General features: G+C 39.8%; 1 protein-coding gene across 1 annotated transcript in view; it reads left to right on the plus strand.

Annotated features, from left to right (window-relative positions):
- RNF213 (ring finger protein 213) overlaps nucleotides 1-18,391 on the plus strand; it is a 96,467-nt gene that overhangs the window by 36,463 nt on the left and 41,613 nt on the right. Inside the window, exons 20-27 of the mRNA XM_063292934.1 lie at nucleotides 311-476; nucleotides 3,627-3,844; nucleotides 4,685-4,825; nucleotides 6,039-6,200; nucleotides 7,335-8,475; nucleotides 11,794-11,987; nucleotides 12,124-12,276; nucleotides 12,709-16,290. Of these exons, the coding sequence (XP_063149004.1) occupies nucleotides 311-476; nucleotides 3,627-3,844; nucleotides 4,685-4,825; nucleotides 6,039-6,200; nucleotides 7,335-8,475; nucleotides 11,794-11,987; nucleotides 12,124-12,276; nucleotides 12,709-16,290 (5,757 nt within the window). The remainder of the gene's footprint in view (nucleotides 1-310; nucleotides 477-3,626; nucleotides 3,845-4,684; nucleotides 4,826-6,038; nucleotides 6,201-7,334; nucleotides 8,476-11,793; nucleotides 11,988-12,123; nucleotides 12,277-12,708; nucleotides 16,291-18,391) is intronic.

Genomic DNA, 18,391 nt, shown 5'->3' on the forward strand with positions numbered 1-18,391 from the left:
ATCTCTAACTTGCTGTTCAAAAGACAGTCCAGTAACCTAAGAGATTTTGCATAGTTTTGGTCTCATAAAATTATAGGGGTGTACTTCTAAGTGGTGGCTACATGCTTCACTGATACGGCCCTATGAGCTGATAGAAACTACACATCTCTGTTTTATGCCTACGTTTCCTAAAAGGAGTGATAAAAGGCCATGTCAGATCTGTGAATCTCTAAGACCAGAGGGTTAACAAATTAGAAATCCGTGGAATAAAGGGAAGGGGATTTGTGTGTTCTTGATATGCATTTTTTATTTCATGTAATCTACTCTTCAGACAAGTGAATTCCAATCCTTTCAACATGAAAAGCTTTCTTCTATGAGCCCTTCATTGATGCGTGCTAAAAAACTGCTGCAAGATATTACTAAAGAACGTCGTGGGTGCCTCGAAGAGCTTGCAGTTAGGAAGGAGTTTGTTAACTGGGTCAAAGAGGCTTTGCAAGGTAGAACTGATATATCTCTGCTGTTTCTTCTTGACCTTGAACAAGCTTTAACTCTACTATATGTTGGGTTGAGCTGTTGTTTTCTCCATTCTGTATATCAGGTTGGGATCTATGAGAAGACTTGTGGACAGAGAAAGCATAAAGCTGAATGTTTTATTTATCTTTTTGAACCTTCTCTTCCTCCTTTCTCAGTCTGACATCTTGTTACTTCTATACTTTGTCTGCTTTGAATTCTTCTTTTGCTTGCACAGTGAGGTACATAAACTTGAATGTGGTATTTCTTTTCCCTACTGTTGCCTACACAGAGACAAAGCATGAATTAAACCTTGACAAATAGAACATCTAGATGCACAATCAGGCATAACCAAGCAAAGTCACACACATGATGTTGAGAATAAATGCAATAGGAAAAGGTAAAGGTTGAGGAAAAGTTTCCCCTTCAGATTCCTATGTAAATAGTATAGGAGACCAGGTGTGGGGCAGTGACACCTATAGTTTTTAGGGGCCTTTGCCCTGCCAAAAATGAGCTGGGTTTTTAAGAAGGATCTAGGCTATCTTAGTATCAGTGGGGACTCAAATGCAGAAGCATGGTGTCACAAGACTGAAAGAATGGAACTAGAAGAAGGAAGAAGGGCAGAGCAAAAACCATAACCTGAAATGTGAAGTTCCAAAGGTACAGTGGAGAACCAGAGGCCATTGGTGGTGGAGGCAGCAGCAGGATCAGTGATGGAGGTGGGGCAGAGAGACATTAATGATGATGTGGTGACAGGTTCACTATGGGAGCCAGCAGCAGGCTATTGTTGGACGGTGGCTGCTGAACAAGGGCAGTGTTGATGAGGGCAGCTCAGGAGGCTGAGAAGATGCCAAAATAACCCATTATTGTAGGCCCAGGATACCGCCATCCAGGATGGGGCTGCCTAGAGCACCAGTCATGCTACATTGGAGCCTGAGAAGCCTAGGGTGCTGGTAGCAACCAGACAGGGGCCAGTGGGTATAAAATAGCAACCTAGGAAAAAGGTTTGCCCGCATTTCAAAACTTCTGTCCAGCCACAAACCCGAGCACCTGCTCCCAACCCAAAGGCCAAGCGCAGGAATACAGCACTAACTGGGCATGTAGGGAACTGGGCTCTGAGTTGGCTGATCTGGATAAAAATAACGGAGTAGTGTATTTTGGAGACATTGTAGGTAAGATGGAGCTAAGACATAGGATAAACTAAGATAAAGGTCAGAATTAGATGAATGCTAGGAAAGCTAATTCTGAATCAAAGTGAAGGCTATAGTTATAGCTTGTCTGTAAAAGGATAACTATGAAGAGACCCTATTCATGGGATCTACTGTATGTTGCTTTACGCCCGAGTGCCCACGTCCCCAGATTTAATCTACAACACATGGAAAAGTGGCATATGAATATTTGGGAGGTGGAAGAAGGCTAGAAAAATCAGCAGCAGCAGCAGCAGTTAATGTGATTGGCACCATATGAGACTTAACATTATAGCATCACAGGAGACTGAGCAGCAGCAAGAGCTTTCTGTAGACTTGTCACCTCCATCGAACTAGTAGGCAAATGCGATACCCTACGTATCACTCTAAGGATCTCTTGGTAATAGAAGAATTTGGGTGCAAGAGCAGAACGTGCTACTGCTTGCTTCCATAAATTGTCAAATAGACTTTGAGCGGGGCATTGTGTCTTCTGCTTTTGGATTTCAGCTATAGCTACAAGTGCTGCTTTGTGGAATCAGCAGGCAGAAGATCTTGAGGATTACTACTTATGGTGCCTTTGTTTTGAAAATGTGTAGAAGAGTCTGAGTTTGTTAAGGTTGGAAGAAAGGAGTGACAGGAATAGGCGACTCCCTGCCAGTCTAACACACTGCATCCTGGCCCTCCTTTCCGCTGATCTTGGTAGCAGATGCACTCTAGCTTTAGGCCAACTCAACACTGATCTGTTCTCCTTCCGTCTGTTAGAAACTGATAAATCACTTCTGAGCTTCCTGACTTCTCTGTATTCTAAAAATATTTCTCAGAATTAAAGTAGAATTAAGCAGTAAAATGTTAATGTATTTCACATAGCTTGTTATTATTAGGAGGCCTATTTCAGTAGCTGACTTTGTGACTTTTTCATCTTGTAAAGAATTAAGGAAGGTGACCTGGGATGAGCTTGTTCTCTGCCATGGTGGCTCCTTGTATTCATGCAGACACCGAAACAAAATGGTTTGTGCTTTGCTTTGCAAATAAAGAGGAGAGAGCAAGGATCAATTTGATTCTCCTAGGAAAGCTCTCAAAGGAGAAGGGGGGGGGGCTGCAGATGGGCTGGTAAAAAGGGGTAGAACTAGTAATTATAAGCTGGGTGAGGCGGATGTTCATGTACCTTAAGCTTCTTGTGAAAGTGGGGAGCAGCTACCTATACAAGTGTATTGCTGCCTCTTAATTTTTTTTTAATATGGCAGAAAAGTTATTTACTTATTTACAGGGCTTATATGCTGCTCCGGTTGAAACTGACTGCAAATACTCAAATTACATTTACATAAATCAGGCTAAATTGCAAATTTTAAACATAAATAACAATACAAAATAAAACACAGGAGCAGAGAGGGAAAAACCCTATATTCGTTAAACTCCAAATTACAGTCAAACTTGTTTTCCGTTGCTTTCGTATTTTACATTAATCTAGTTTAATCATCATAATAAAATGCTTCGGGATCATTTTCCTTCTTTTGTTAGGGATGTGCAAAACCTAACGTTTTAGGGAACTTCGGAATGTTCTGTTTCTCCTCTGCAGTGCCCCAGGACATGCAACGATTTTCTAGAAGTTAATTCTCCATTTAGAAGTAGAGCCACTTAGAGTTCAGAGGACCAACTTCTAAAAACTGTTGGATCACACCTGAAACAGTGTAGCCAATGTGGAATGGAACGTTTCCAGAATTCTTCAGACTGCTAGGTTTTCCCATCTTTATTTTTCATTATTCCACTGCACAGAGTCTTGTGTAAACAAAAAAAAGCAACTGTAAGCCATGCAGGCATTGGATCCATCCTCCAGCTCAGATAGTACAAGCAAGTGACTCTGCTAGAAAGCACTGCAACACATCCAGGGAAGCCATTCATAGATCATAGATTTCCTTTTATCTCACAGAATGCTTTGTTCATTTCCATTAGACATCAGTGAGCTGAAAGTGTTTGTGGAGCTGGCTTCTATATCTGCCGGAGAGAATGACTTGGATGTGGATCGTGTGGCTTGTTTCCATGATGCTGTATTTGGCTACTCCTCCCTGCTGTATGATTTAAAGCAAGAGGCAGGATTTGAGGAGTTCATGGAATGTTTGAAGAAAATATGGAAGGCCCTGGAAAGTGATCACAACCTCTCCACAAAGCTGGTAATTACTGCAGTAGTACCATAGCTCTGCATTACTCGCCTTTAAATGCCTGTGCGTTTGAGAAAGATGCTTTATGCATATTAATTCGTCAAAGCTGAGATATAATAGAAGTATTGTTTGAACCTGAGTCTGCAGATCAGTATATACTTGGTCTATTCAAAGAGAAACGTGGAGCTATGTTTTGTCACATAAAGTCCAATTTGCACATTATGTCAATTGGTGGCTTCTATTTATTTATTTACTTAGATTTTGCCACTGCCCATCTCCCCCCAAAAGGGGAACTCTGGGCGGTTTACAACAAGGATAAAAACATTAAAATACCATAAATAAATATAAATACAAATATAAAATTGAAGATAAATACAGTATAATATCCAGATGATGATTCTAGTTGGAATGTCATTCACAGGAATCTAAGAGGCCATTTTAGGGTGCTAACCATCTCCAGGGGTGATTACTTCCCCTCCCACCCCAAGTGAGGTGGCAGAACCAGGTTTTTAATTGTTTTCGGAAGTCCTCAAGAGATGGGATCTGTCTTATCTCTGGGGGAAAGATGATCCAGAGTGTGGGAGCCACTGCAGAGAAGGCATGCTTTCTGGACACCCCCAGATGAAATTCTCTTACAGGCGGGGTCCATAACATGCCCTCTCTGCATAAATAAATAGGTTTTAGTGAAATTTAAGTTGAAGTTCATTAAACTTCTATAAAATATGCTTGAAAACCCAGAAAATAGTGGGGTAGAAATTTTAGAATGTCTGTGCTTAAATGTCATCTCCTTCACCTGATTTGGGAAAGTTACAGGCTAATGGGAATAATACATGTTATATTTTCTCCCTATAGCATGATTCTGCAAGATACTTGGATTGGCTAAAAACCATCAAAGAGAGTCATGGCTCTGTGGAATTGTCATCTATATCACTGGCAACAACAATCAATTGCAAAGGAATTTACAGAATTAAGGCCCCACTAGAAGGGCAGAAGGTGAGACATTGTTTAAGGGAATCCAAAACATGATGTCCTATTTTTTCTATTCTTCTGCTAAATTCTACAAAACTATTTTAAACGTTTGTTTATGCATTTAATCCATTTGCCTCAATTCCTGAAGCAATTCTAGGTGGTGTAAAACAAAATCCAGATTAAACACAGAAATACAGTAATATATCAAAAAGATATTATTGTATTAAATAGACTGCTGTAATCCTTGTTTAATGGTGCTAATTGGGACTGGAAATTCTGTCATTAAGCAATGCAATTGTAAGTCAAAATACCATGTGACCGTGCCGCTTAGCGACAGTAGTTCTGGCAGTCCCAGTTGCTGTCATTAAATGAGAACTGCACAGGTCATTAAGCGAGGACCTCATGTGACTGCGACTTCCAACTTCCTGCTGGCTTCCCCATTGACTTTGCTTGTGAGAAGCTGAGACGGAAGGTTGCAAATCACAATCACATGACCACAGGAACGCTGTGACAGCCATAAGTACAAGGTCCTGTTGTAACTACCACTTGTTCAATGGTAGTTGATAGTAGCTGTTATAAGTTTGAACAGTCGCTGAATGAGTGGCCATTAAATGAGGACCACCTGTATCTTATTTCTCCAAGAAGGACCTAGTATTCAATGAACCCTTGTGCTGGTAGAACTTTGTGACAGAGTCACCTCTTCCCTATTGGCCAGGCATGCATTGATGTGATTTAGCCACTGTGGCCAATCATGATTGGCAGTGCGTTTTGTAGTGGAGGCCTTGTTTTTTCAAATGCTTTTTCTTCCCAGCATTTTATAGATGAATAATGGGTGAATAGCACCAGTTTTGCTTTGGTTTTCCTTTTCTCTCTCCCCCTACCTTTTCAGTGATAGTTATTTGTATGTTATTCTTATGTATGGTTTGCATTTTTATATTTTATTTCTACTGTAAACCCCTTCAAGATTTACAATAGTGGGAAACTGTATAAAAATATATTAAATAATAATGTATAGATATTAAGCAATCAAAAGAGTTCTGTGGCATTCAGATGATTGTAGATTTGTGCATTCATTTTCCCCTGATTATTTTCTATTAATAACATTTACTTTATCCCAGGGTAGTTGTAGCTTCACCATAATTTATCATAACCTGGAGGTGATAGATGGTCAGGCTATTCCTGTATAAAGGAAAACATAGGTCAGAATTCTTTTGCACATGTTATGTTTTGTTGTAAGGTTTGTCAGGACACTGTTCTACACCTGACTATTCAAGAAAGTCATGGGGACCAAGAGAAGATACGGCAGTATTCTCTGGAAGAGCTTGAAGAATTGATGAACAAGTTGATGCTGATGTCAGGAAAGGTAGAACAAAGTGCAGAAGTGGATAAATTTTCTGAAGTAAGTTTCCTGTCCTATTTTCCTCTACTTTCTAAATTATTACTACTGAAATACATGTGATGGAGAAGAATGAATGTTATGATCCTGCTTTCTTCTTCATGCTGTTTCTAGACTGTATTGGTAGTATTCCATATTCAGAAAAGCATTACAATGCCTGGATATTGCCTGCCAAAGTCCATAACTAAATCCACATCTTGCTAAATTAGCAAATTTCATATTTCAGTGTTTTTGCATCTTTAGTGAGAATCTATAGATTTTAACATTCTTGAGAACAAAGTTATTGAAACCTTTCAAAGAGAATGGGTTATTGAAACCTGTTAGATTTGATGATCCCATGAGAGTTCAACCATTTTTTATTCTTAAATTTCCATGGGTCTGTGCTATTGCATCAGATAACATGAGGGTGTACATCATCAAAAAGGATTACCAACTCCTGTAATGTTGAGAGTATGACAGTGATTAAGAGGAATTGATGATTTTAGATACCCAAAACATTTAAAATAGATATATTTTGAATATGTTTAAAGATAATTGCTTATTGCTGAATTGTGTTAGGAAGGTAATGGTTATGATGTTTCTTTTGGGAATATGGGATTGTTTCATCCCTTTGTGATATATATAAGTATATCTTAGTCTCATATCAGAGTGTTGGATGGTAAAGCACATGGACACCCAATTTATTATCATTTATAGCAATAGTAAAATTTGTTTCATGAATACTACAGTGATTCAGTATTGTAATGTCATTGTGATCCCGCTCTCATAGTCAGACATGGGACTATGTCTCATTTTTCTGGCCTGTTCCTGAATATTTCATGTTCCTACAATTCTATACTCTTTTCCATTTACTCACATATGCTCCCCATGCTAATAGCAGCAAATAAACTATTAATGGTTCCTCATAGCTTTTTGTGAGCTTATTGGTTACAAGACGGAATGGGCTGGGCTTGGGAGCTGCACAGAAAATGGCTATGGATTGCATACTTGTATTCTAAATAATTAAAAGTTGATTGAAGCTAGATTAAGGCATTTGCTAGTAAGCTGACAGTGGATAATATATACTTTGCCTGGGTTGTTGTAATAATGATTTGGATTCAATCTACTGTTGTGTTTTTGTGTGTGTTCGTCACTCAGGTGTTTACTAGCGTTCGGAGACTTGCATTGTCCTTCATAGACCTTTATTCTGCTGGAAACATGCTCTTCCGAAACTGGATTGCCGACATATATTGCTCAGCTAAGAATCAGTTTTGCATTAATATGAACTTTAATTTAAATTCTATCAGTGGCCTTTGTGGAAGTGGAGAAGTGGCAGAAGTTCTGCCAGCCATATGCAGAAAGATGGAGAGTTTCCTGGAGAGGTGGAATTACTTCATGTCTGAGAAGCGATCCCAGTATTTTTATCTGAATTACTACATGGCTGAGCAACTAGTATATTTATGCAAGGAGCTTGGTTCAGGGAAACCCAGTGAGGCTGCCTTAATGATGCTGTCCTTCATAAAACACAGCTGCAGTAGAGAAGATACTGAAGAAGTCTCCAAACTAGTGGTATCTGAAATACCAAAGAGGAGTTTCGATGTCATGTATGGACTCAGGGCAGGTAGAATAGAATTGACGGAACAATTGGAGGAAATCTGGAGATCCTACATGGAGAACATGGGCTTATTCCTTCCACACTGCTTTGATATTGAAACCCTTGGTAGGTTCCTATCTACTTTGGCAGATTTGGAGAAAAGGAGTGTTGTGCGAGTATTACCACAAGGTCTTCGTGCTGGGCAGCCCAACATCATTCTCTGCCCTCGCTCTGAAGTTATGGTTTCCACACTTGCCATCTACATGAACAGTCCAGAAGAGATGCTACCCTCTTATGATGAAGTCTTCTTGTGTACACCACAAACTAGCTATGAACAAGTGGAATTGTTTATGAGGCGGTGCCTTATTCCAAACAATAAAGAGAAGAAGATTTATACCTTGCTCTTTGCAGATGAGTTGAGTTATGATGTTGGCTATAAGTTAGAGGAACTATACCAGAGCCTTCAGTTAAAACATACAAGTGACTATCATTTAGTGATGTTCTGCAACTGTGAAAGAGAACACTGCTACATCCCCTCTGTTTTTAGTAGTTTCATCATTCACATGGTCCCTCTTCGGCCCCTAAAAGATATTCAAAGTTACCTTGGGAAGCATTACAAAGCCAGTGAGCTTGGAAATCCATCAACGTCTGTCTTCAAGGATAACATGTGTGTTGGGATTGTATCTTCTGAAAGAGCTGGAATGGGTGAGAGAACCAAGTCCAAACCATCTTCCATCTTGGATATATAATCAAAGTTTAGCAAGAAAAAAATGACCCAGATTAACACATTAAATATTAAGCAGGCTTGTTTATAATCAATCTGTTTCAAACCATGGGTTTATGTTAATAGTAGTAGCAGGTTAAGTAGTGCTATGGCTAATTGGAACTGTGATTTTTAATTAACATGTAATGTGAATCTTTCTGAACTTCTTGCTGTGATGTACCTGGTCCTAGTTATTAATTTAGAGACTCCCAACAGAAGCCATCCAAGGATATGTAAGAGTTCTTTATTAATACAAATGAACAGCTCTGATACAAAGCTCAGACTGAGGATTACCCGCACAATTGCTGGTTTAAACATTCCCTCCTCAGCCATCCCCCCTAATGGCTAGATACTCGCTGACATAAACATCCTACCCTGTAGTACTCCTCCCCTCTGCTTTTATCTTTCTAATGGTCCTTCTGAGTCCCAGCTGCAAATTCCACATCTAACTCTCAGCTTGTTTGATCTTACCAGCCCAGCTGTCCTTGAAGCTGAATTGAAGTCTTAACAATCCTAATCAACAATTCCATCTTCTACTGCCAGCATGCTACACCAATTACTTCAAAACCCATGATTTATAATGGAAGGATTTTACATCCTGACACTTGCCAACTACATTGGAGAACTAGAGGGAAAAGAGGAGTACATGAATGTGAATTAGATTAAAACTTGGCAGTGGAAGTTGAGGAAGTAAATGTTTGTGATCTTCAAATTTTGGTCTATTGAGAAAGCACCTTCTTTGCAAGCATACGTTTTAAAGCCTTTGTGCTTTTACTCACAATAGAAAACAGAAGAAAGAAACACCTTCCTCCTTTAAAAAACCCAGAAAAGAAATCAGAACCTCCAGGTTCAACTCCCCTTAGCATTATCACCCTGGCCACCATAGTCTCTGTGTCTCTCACACACTCTATGGTGTGTGGTCCTCAGGCACCAGAAGATTACCTACTTCAGAAATAGTATATTATGTTTTGTTACATGTATGAAGGTGACAGATTCACAAGATCATTACATACTTGTGTTTAAGGCTGCCTCCAACTACGCTTTCCTTTATTGCCTTTTGGACTTTTTTAAAATAAGAATTTTACTAGATTTAAAGCAAAGATAAAAACTACAAAAAAGAAAAAAACTACAAAAAGAAAAAAGAAAAAATTAAAAAGGTGTGAAAACATAAGAAAAAGTTTTTTAAAGATTACATACAGAGGTGACTTCCGACTTTTAACAGCAAGGATATACAGCATTTTCCATAATCAATCCCTTACTCTATGTCAAACCAAAACCACATCTTTTCTATAAATCATTCCATTAGTACATTATAAAAATCACTAAATACAATTGCTCCCTCCCCTTATAGTAAAAGAAAAACAAATATATAAACTTCCTAATCAACTCCCCCCAAAAAACATTTAATTATTTCCTTCCTACTGCTACTCTATACATTTCTGTCCACTATAATAGATAAAACTAAAAAATATGTAAAATGTCTGTTCTTACAATTAATAATACTACAGTCATAACAGTCTTAATCATATTAAACCTAAAACCAAACATACATTATTATACCATATCCATCTTAATCCAAATCATTAAAAGGGAATGAAGTCAAACAAACCATGAAAGCAATCCAGATAAACATTCTTAAATCTTTACCCCACTTCAAAATAGACCAATACACCTACATATCTCCAGAATACACGTAAGGCATTTTTCATAAAAAGATCAAACAGCCCAATTGCCCCCCTTAAAAACTCTGACTTCTCAGCAGAAAACCTTCCGTAAAACAAGACCTCTTCCTTCCCATAACATTCCATCAGAAAAACAATTCCATTTCTAGTTTGTGGTTTGGTCTTTCCTTTTAACTCCTTCAGCACCACAATCTGGTCTTCTGGCATTTTAACAAAAGCCTCGATCTCGCTGTCACTAGAAACGTTGCTGAACATTTCTGTTTCTTCCACGATATCCCCAGCCAGATAACACTGAGAGAGCTGATATTTTCCACATTGTCCCAAATACCTTGCACAATAACTTGACAAGAATCGGAAAACATCTGCTTAAACTCAGAACAGAACCCTGAGAGAGTCTGCTTGAAATCTTCCATGTCGCAAGCAGTAGATTATGGCACCCCCTATATGCTTAACTAATAAGAGTTAATAAAATGTTTCCAGAGATGTTTACACAAGTAAAAGTATGCAAAAGGGCAGCTTCACAGGGAAAGTGGCAGCAGAAAACTGAAGATTGGAAACAGCAGATTCAAAGTGTACGAAAATGTTAAATTCTTCAAATTCAGTACAGAAATAGTAACAGGGAGACAATTATTTAATCTCAATCCTCCTTAGTAGGAAAACAAGCCAAAACTTAAAAAGATTTTCTTAAACCCAAAAATAACGATAAGCACCAAGAGGGATTGCTTTTCCTTGCTGTAGAAAGCCTCTCTTAAAAGCCTCTCTTTAATAAACTTAAAAAAATAAATAAATTAGGTGATTTAGAAATGGGGTGGGTCAACTTAGTTTCTCTTTAAGACTGCAGCGCGGCTTGGAAATGATGATGTCCCAGCCTCCCAGCAGCTCTTGCCCAATCATCACGAATACTGTTTGCGATTGTCTGGCTACAAGTTGCCGTTCTGGAGAACAGATGGGATGATTCCGAGTGTTTTCTTTATTCATGAAAATGCTCCTGGGCTTCAGTAAAAAGCCTGCCTGAGCCCAAAAGATTGCCGCGTTGTCAGTTCTGTCCATGGAGCCCGCAGACACAGCTGTTCAGTTGGCCATGTCCCCCACCAGAAGCCCCTATTGCTTTTCGGTCTTGATTGCTCACCCACATCATCATATAACCACTAAATAACAATCCTATCCAGTGTGTGTCTTTGCATACACAAATGGTGACTGACAGGAGCTATTCTTGTGATATGAAAAACTAAAACAAATACATATATTAGATGGTGTGATAGTTCAGCATATGTATGATAGAACCACTATATATTTTTATGGGACCATAAGAATAGATTCAGCATTCTAATACTTGAGATCTAATCATCCCTAGGTTACTTTTTAAAAAGAGGAAAATGGGATTTTTAAAAGCATTTTAATTTATTCTGATCTTTATTCTTAACTGGTTTAATTTTCTTTGACATTTCCTATATTCTCCCTATTTGTTGCTAAGCACTTGTATAGACTATGCGAGTTCTCAGCCTCAAATTAATTAGGTGTTTTGGGGTTTTTTTCCTGTCAATATCTAAAATGCATTTTTTTTGTTAAAAACAATAGGAAAATCTCTCTATATAAAGAGGCTGCATCAGAAAATGGAAGCAAAACTGCAAGGTCGCAGCGTTCTTTTAAGAACCATTCGGCTGATTGAACCCCATGTGAATGAAAGAAAAGTCCTGAACTGTCTATTTCCATTCCTGGACCACAAGTCCCAGAAACAGCCCATGATCTTCCATTTTGATATTACTTCTTCTGTGAGTATACCACAGTTTTGACTGAGGATGTTTCCCCTTTCACACAATAAATCCTTTTGTAAGAGGATATGTTTACATCTAGAGGAGGAGCATCCTTCTTTATTTGAACCTTCCTTATGTTTCTGTATTCTTCTAGGTTCAAACTGGAATTTCAGAATTTTTGTTCAAGCTGTTCATCTTACGGTATCTGGAAGATATAGATGGGAAAATCTGGCTCCGAAAACAGTGCCACCTGTATGTTGTAGAAATTCTGGAAGCATCTCCCTCACCAAAAAAACAAAGAGAATCTGTAAGTATACCCAGAGGCATATATTAGAATATATATTTGCTGTATTTTTAATACTTTAGAGCAGAGTTTTCAAACTGGGTTCTGTGGAATCCTAGGATTCCATGAGACTATGGAGAAAATAGGGATTTCCCCTTAATCTCTTGAGGAGCAACTGAAGGAAAAAAAAACTGCAAGGGACAAAGGTGAAACTGTTTGCAAGGGACTGAACCTTTTTTCCCCTTGAAGAACGTTTTCCCATAATCCCTTGTAGCGAAGAAATAATTGTGTTCTTAGTAATTTCTTACAACTCTGTGCAGTATTGACAACTCTTTTCAATAGTGCAAAATTAAAATATAGAAAACTGATGGAGCCTGTGAAAAAGAGGAGAATAAATTCAATAAACTTTACTTGTATTATAACTCCTTCCTTTTCCCCCCTCTATTTTATTTTCAGATATTTCCAAGATTGAAGTACAGTTTCCTTGATGTTTTCCCCCAAATAACTTGCAAGTCTCCTAAAGAAGTACTGGAGAATGATACTCAGAGGAATTTATTTCATGACAGAAATAATCCAGGAATGGATCAAGAAATGTTCTGTAATGCAGCTTTTCAGAGACCATTCCAGTATTTGATAAGAGAAAACAGAAATGAAAATCTTGATAGGTTCCAGTATAGAAAAGGCTTGGTGGAAGGGACTCCAGGACAATGCCTACAGCTGTTCTTGATGTATTGTGGAATGATTGATCCTTCTTGGTCAGAACTGAGGAACTTTGCTTGGTTTCTTAACCTTCAGCTGAGAAATTGTGAAACCTCTGTGTTCTGTGATGTTGATTTTGTCGCGGACACTTTGCAGGGCTTCAAAAATTTTGTGGTCAAATTTATGATTTTAATGGCAAAAGATTTTGCAACTCCTTCACTTAACATTTCTGATGAAAGCCCTGGCGTGCAAGTTTTTGAAGGGGTTACTGAGGAAGCTCTTGCTCCATTTCTGCTTCGGAAAAAGTGGGAGTCTGAACCCCATCCATACATATTCTTTAATGAGGATTCTGTATCTATGACTTTCATTGGCTTTCATCTCCAGGAGAACATCAATGGTGGCATTGATGCCATCAATCCTTTGAATGGCAGTATTATCAAGAGCAATGTCATGACCCCTCAGCTTTATATGGGATTAGTTCTTCAAAAAGTTCCATTCAATGTTAATTTTGATGCACTGTCCAGAGCTCAGAAAATTGAGAAACTTTGCACAGTCTTAGGGATCCAGTGGCCAAGTGATCCTGATGAAACTTATGAACTTACAACAGACAATATACTAAAAATCCTTGCTATTGAAATGAGATTTAGGTGTGGAATTCCTGTTGTCCTGATGGGAGAAACTGGCTGTGGAAAAACCAGGCTTATAAAATACCTGTGTGAACTGCGTAAAGGTGGTGCCAATGCTGATAATATGAAGCTTGTCAAAGTTCATGGAGGTACCACAGCAGATGCAATCTATACTAAAGTGAAGGAAGCTGAATGTACGGCAAAATACAATAAGAAGAATTACAGTTTTGACACAATTTTATTTTTTGATGAAGCTAATACTACGGAAGCTGTCAGCAGCATCAAGGAAGTCTTATGCGACCACACAATAGAAGGACAGCCTTTACTCCCCAACTCAGGTTTACAGATCATAGCTGCATGCAATCCTTATCGCAAACACACACCAAAAATGATCCAACGCTTGGAGTCAGCTGGACTGGGTTACCGTGTCAAAGCAGAGGACACCAGCGATAAGCTTGGCTCCATTCCCCTTCGGCAGCTAGTTTACCGCGTCCATGCACTCCCTCCAAGCATGATACCTCTGGTGTGGGATTTTGGACAATTGAACAATATTACTGAAAAACTATACATACAGCAGATTGTGCAAAGACTTACCAGCTCAATCAAAATGTCTGCTATTGAGATCCAAATTATTACTGAGGTGCTTTTTGAGTCACAGGCCTACATGAGGCAGCGGAAAGATGAATGCAGCTTTATCAGCCTCAGAGATGTAGAACGCTGTGTGGAAGTCTTCAAGTGGTTTCACAGCCACAGTGAACTTCTCATTGAATATCTGGAGAAGTATCTGGCAAGTAATTCTCCTAAAAGTATAATTCAGAGAGACAAAATCATTTGGTCTTTGATTCTTTCAGTTGGTGTTTGCTACCATGCTTCCCTGGAACAGAAAGAGGCATACTGGAGAGTTATCTGCAAAATACTTCCAGAACCGTACCACAACGAAAAAGGAGTTTTTGAAGAAATTAGCTTAGTTCAGGATCTTTTCTTAAGCGGTGTGCCTCTGAGGCAAAGAATAGCAAAGAACCTGGCTTTGAAGGAAAATGTGTTTATGATGGTCATCTGCATTGAACTTAAAATCCCTTTGTTTCTTATTGGGAAGCCAGGCAGCTCAAAATCTCTTGCCAAGACCATTGTGGCTGATGCCATGCAGGGTCAAGCAGCGTATTCTGATCTGTATAAGGAACTTAAGCAGATTCATTTGGTGTCTTTTCAGTGCAGCCCACATTCAACCCCTGAGGGGATCATAAATACATTCAAGCATTGTGCTCGCTTCCAGGAAGGAAAAAACCTTGGAGAATATGTCTCTGTGGTTGTATTGGATGAAATTGGATTGGCAGAAGACTCTCCCAAAATGCCTCTGAAGACCCTTCATCCTCTCTTAGAAGATGGATGCATTGATGATGATCCACTTCCTCACAGACGGGTTGGCTTCATTGGGATATCTAACTGGGCTCTAGATCCAGCTAAGATGAATCGAGGTATCTTTGTATCCCGTGGAGACCCAAATAAAAATGAACTCATAGAAAGCGCGAAAGGTATTTGCTCTTCAGAACTTTTTGTACTGCAGAGAGTTGAGCGTTTCTTTCCTATCTTTGCAAATGCATATGAAGAAATTTGCAAGAACCAAATTAAGGAATTTTTTGGGTTGCGCGACTATTATAGTCTTGTAAAAATGTTATTTGCTTTGACAAAAAAATCTGGAAGCATACCAGGTCTCTGTGAAATAGCAGAGGTAGTTCTCCGAAATTTCAGTGGCAAAGAAGATGTTGAAGCCTTGGATATTTTTATGTCTAAGATTCCAGGAGGAGGAGATGACATTTATAAGGATATCAGTACAATTGTTTTAATCCAGCAGAATATTTATAGTGATTATCAGGATGGTGAATGCCGATACCTGTTAGTGTTAACAGAAAATTACGCAGTACTTCAGATTCTCCAACAGTGTTTCTTCAGAGATGTTCAGCCAGAAATTATTTTTGGTTCCAGCTTTCCCAAAGATCAAGAATATACTCAGATTTGCAGAAACATAAACCGAGTGAAGATTTGCATGGAGACTGGGAAGATGGTTGTTCTTCTCAACCTACAAAACCTTTATGAGAGCCTCTATGATGCCCTCAATCAGTATTACGTTCAACTTGGTGGTCAAAAATATGTTGACTTAGGTTTGGGGACCCATCGAGTGAAATGCAGAGTGCATCCCAAGTTTCGACTGATTGTCATTGAAGAAAAAGAGGTGGTGTACAAACAGTTTCCCATTCCATTGATTAACCGGCTTGAAAAACACTATCTGGATTTTAATACTGTACTGAACAAGGGGCAAAAGAACATTGTGGAATACTTGAAGAAATGGGTGGATGACTTCGTAGCAGTTAAAACTGAAAAATATTTGATGGGTCAACAAAAATACACACCTTCTGATGTTTTTATTGGCTACCATTCAGACACTTGTGCTTCAGTTGTCCTGCAGGTGACAGAAAAGCTGAAAGAGTCTTTTCTTCCTCAACAGCTAATGCAGAAAGTACAAGAGCAGGCTGAGATGGACCTGTTGAACTGTGCCACCCCAGATTCTGTAGTCCGCCTTGGTGACTCTAAACTGGACTTTTTAAAAGATAAGTTAGCTAGGATATATTTTCAGCAACAGCGACACACTTCATTTGCTGAATTTTTGCACATACGCCTTGAGTCAGACTCCAGAGACCATACGGTTTTCATTGAGGTAAACTGCAATTAAATACTTCCTCCTCCCGAACTTTTTTTTTTTGGTATTCATAAATATGGTGAATTCTTGGGGTTGGTGTGATACGTGGCAACAGCTACTTAGAGACAATTTTAAAATGCTCCCAGTCGGGGTGCATTTCTATCATCTGTTGGAGTCAGGGCTAATTACCTTGATTCAGGATGGATACAAACAGTTTTTAAGACTTAGGTCTATTTTGAGCCACCTTTGGATGGATAAAAATAACATAGTTAACATGGGGAAAAGTAAATACAGTTTTTACCAAGTCCAGTCTGCTGAGATGATCATTAATATAGTCATCTATACTTACAGAGCAATTCTTGTTGCTTAATAGGTTGTAGAAAATGGGTTATTTAGATGTAATCACAGAACTATTCATTACAATAATATTTATTATTCCAATTTCTATCATCGCCCATCTCCCCCTGAAAAAGGGGACTCTGGGCGGTTTACAATCTATCCTGTTTAATCATCAAAACTATAAATCACATATTGATTACATATTAATGTAGAAAGCCTCAAGCTTGCACACTTAGGTGAGGGAAGGAGAACATGCATATACCTGAAGCTTGCTAAGGTTTCTTATATTAGTAAATTGTTATTTTCTACAAATTTGGACAGTACAAAAGGAGCACAGCTTACTTGCATGGCTGCTGTGTTATTCTGTGTGCTTAGGATTTACCCTCAATACTAAATGCTTTGAATGAAAAATGCATGTAGGAGATACTTGTGGTGATAATGTGGAAATGTGCTTTCCTGTCAGCATCTCAGGATTCACAAGGTCTTTAACTGAGCAAGCTGAAATAAGATTTTGTCTTCGGAATGTTTTTCTAGTATTCCATCTGTAGCACAAAGGTTGAGAACCAGTGTTCTTTTTTCAGTGTAAGGGTCTGGAATGCTTAAAGCAGAGCATAACTGTTCTTTGAACAAACAAAGGACTATTTCAGTACTATTTCTGTATATTAGAACTAAGGAATTTGCTATACAGGTAGTCTTCACTTAACGACCATTCCTTCAGCGACCTCTCGAAATTACAACGGCACTGAAAAAATGGACTTAAAACCCGTGCCTGAAATTACGACTGTTGCAGCGCCCCCGCAGTCACGTGATCAAAATTCGGGCGCTTGGCAGCCTGCCTGCACTTATGACTGTGGGGGTGCTTCGACTCCCCCAACCTGCCTACCTCCCCCCGCATCTCTGCCCTTTTGGAAGCCCTGTACCCTGCTTTGTGGGGCAGCAAGCAGACCCACTGCTGCGCCTCTCTGGGGCTGCAAGAAGCCCCCGAGCTGCAGCACAGGATGAAACTGCAACCAGCCCAGCCCAGCCATCCCAGCCTCCCCAGCCTAGCCCTGGGAAGCCAGCCCAGCCGCCTCAGCCTGCATTTGTTCACCCAGCTGCCTCCTCTCCAAGTTCCATGCACCGACCGTACGCCTTTTCTGCCCAGCTGCCATGGGCGAAGCAGAAGCGCCTGGCTGCCTTTGAGACTCCTTTTGGGACCCAGCTTCTCTAGCGAATGTTTCTTCCACGTGGCTCCCTTTGAAATGTTGTCTTTGGAAGCTTACGCCCTCTTCTCAGAGCCTTTGGAAAGAGAGTACAGCTCTGAGAAGAGCACATAAGCTTCCGAAGACAGCATTTCAACGGGAGCCACGTGGAGGAAACATTCGCTGGAGAAGCTGGGTCTGAAAAGGACTCACAAAGGCAGCCAGGCGCTTCTGCTTTGCCCATGGTGGCTGGGGGGAAAAGTCGAAAGGTCGGTGCGGGGAACTGGGAGAGGAGGCAGCTGGGTGAATGCGTGTGGGCTGGGTTGACTGGGCTGGGCTGGCTTTGTGCGGCTGGGCTGGGGTGGTTGCAGTTTCATCCCATGCTGCAACTCGGGCTTCTTGCAGTCCCAGAGCCGCACGGTTCTGGGTCTGCTTCGCACCCTGCAAGGCAGGGTGCAGGGCTTCCAAAAGGGCAGAGATGGGGAGATAGGCGGGGTGTGGGGGAGTTGAAGGCAGTGTTTGGGGCTGGGAGGGACCAAGTCTGGAATGGCTTGGATTCGGGTGAGTGCTCGGGCAATCCTCACATTTATGACCTTCGC

Source organism: Candoia aspera, chromosome 2 (genome assembly GCF_035149785.1).
Source record: "Candoia aspera isolate rCanAsp1 chromosome 2, rCanAsp1.hap2, whole genome shotgun sequence".
Classification (NCBI taxonomy): domain Eukaryota; kingdom Metazoa; phylum Chordata; class Lepidosauria; order Squamata; family Boidae; genus Candoia; species Candoia aspera.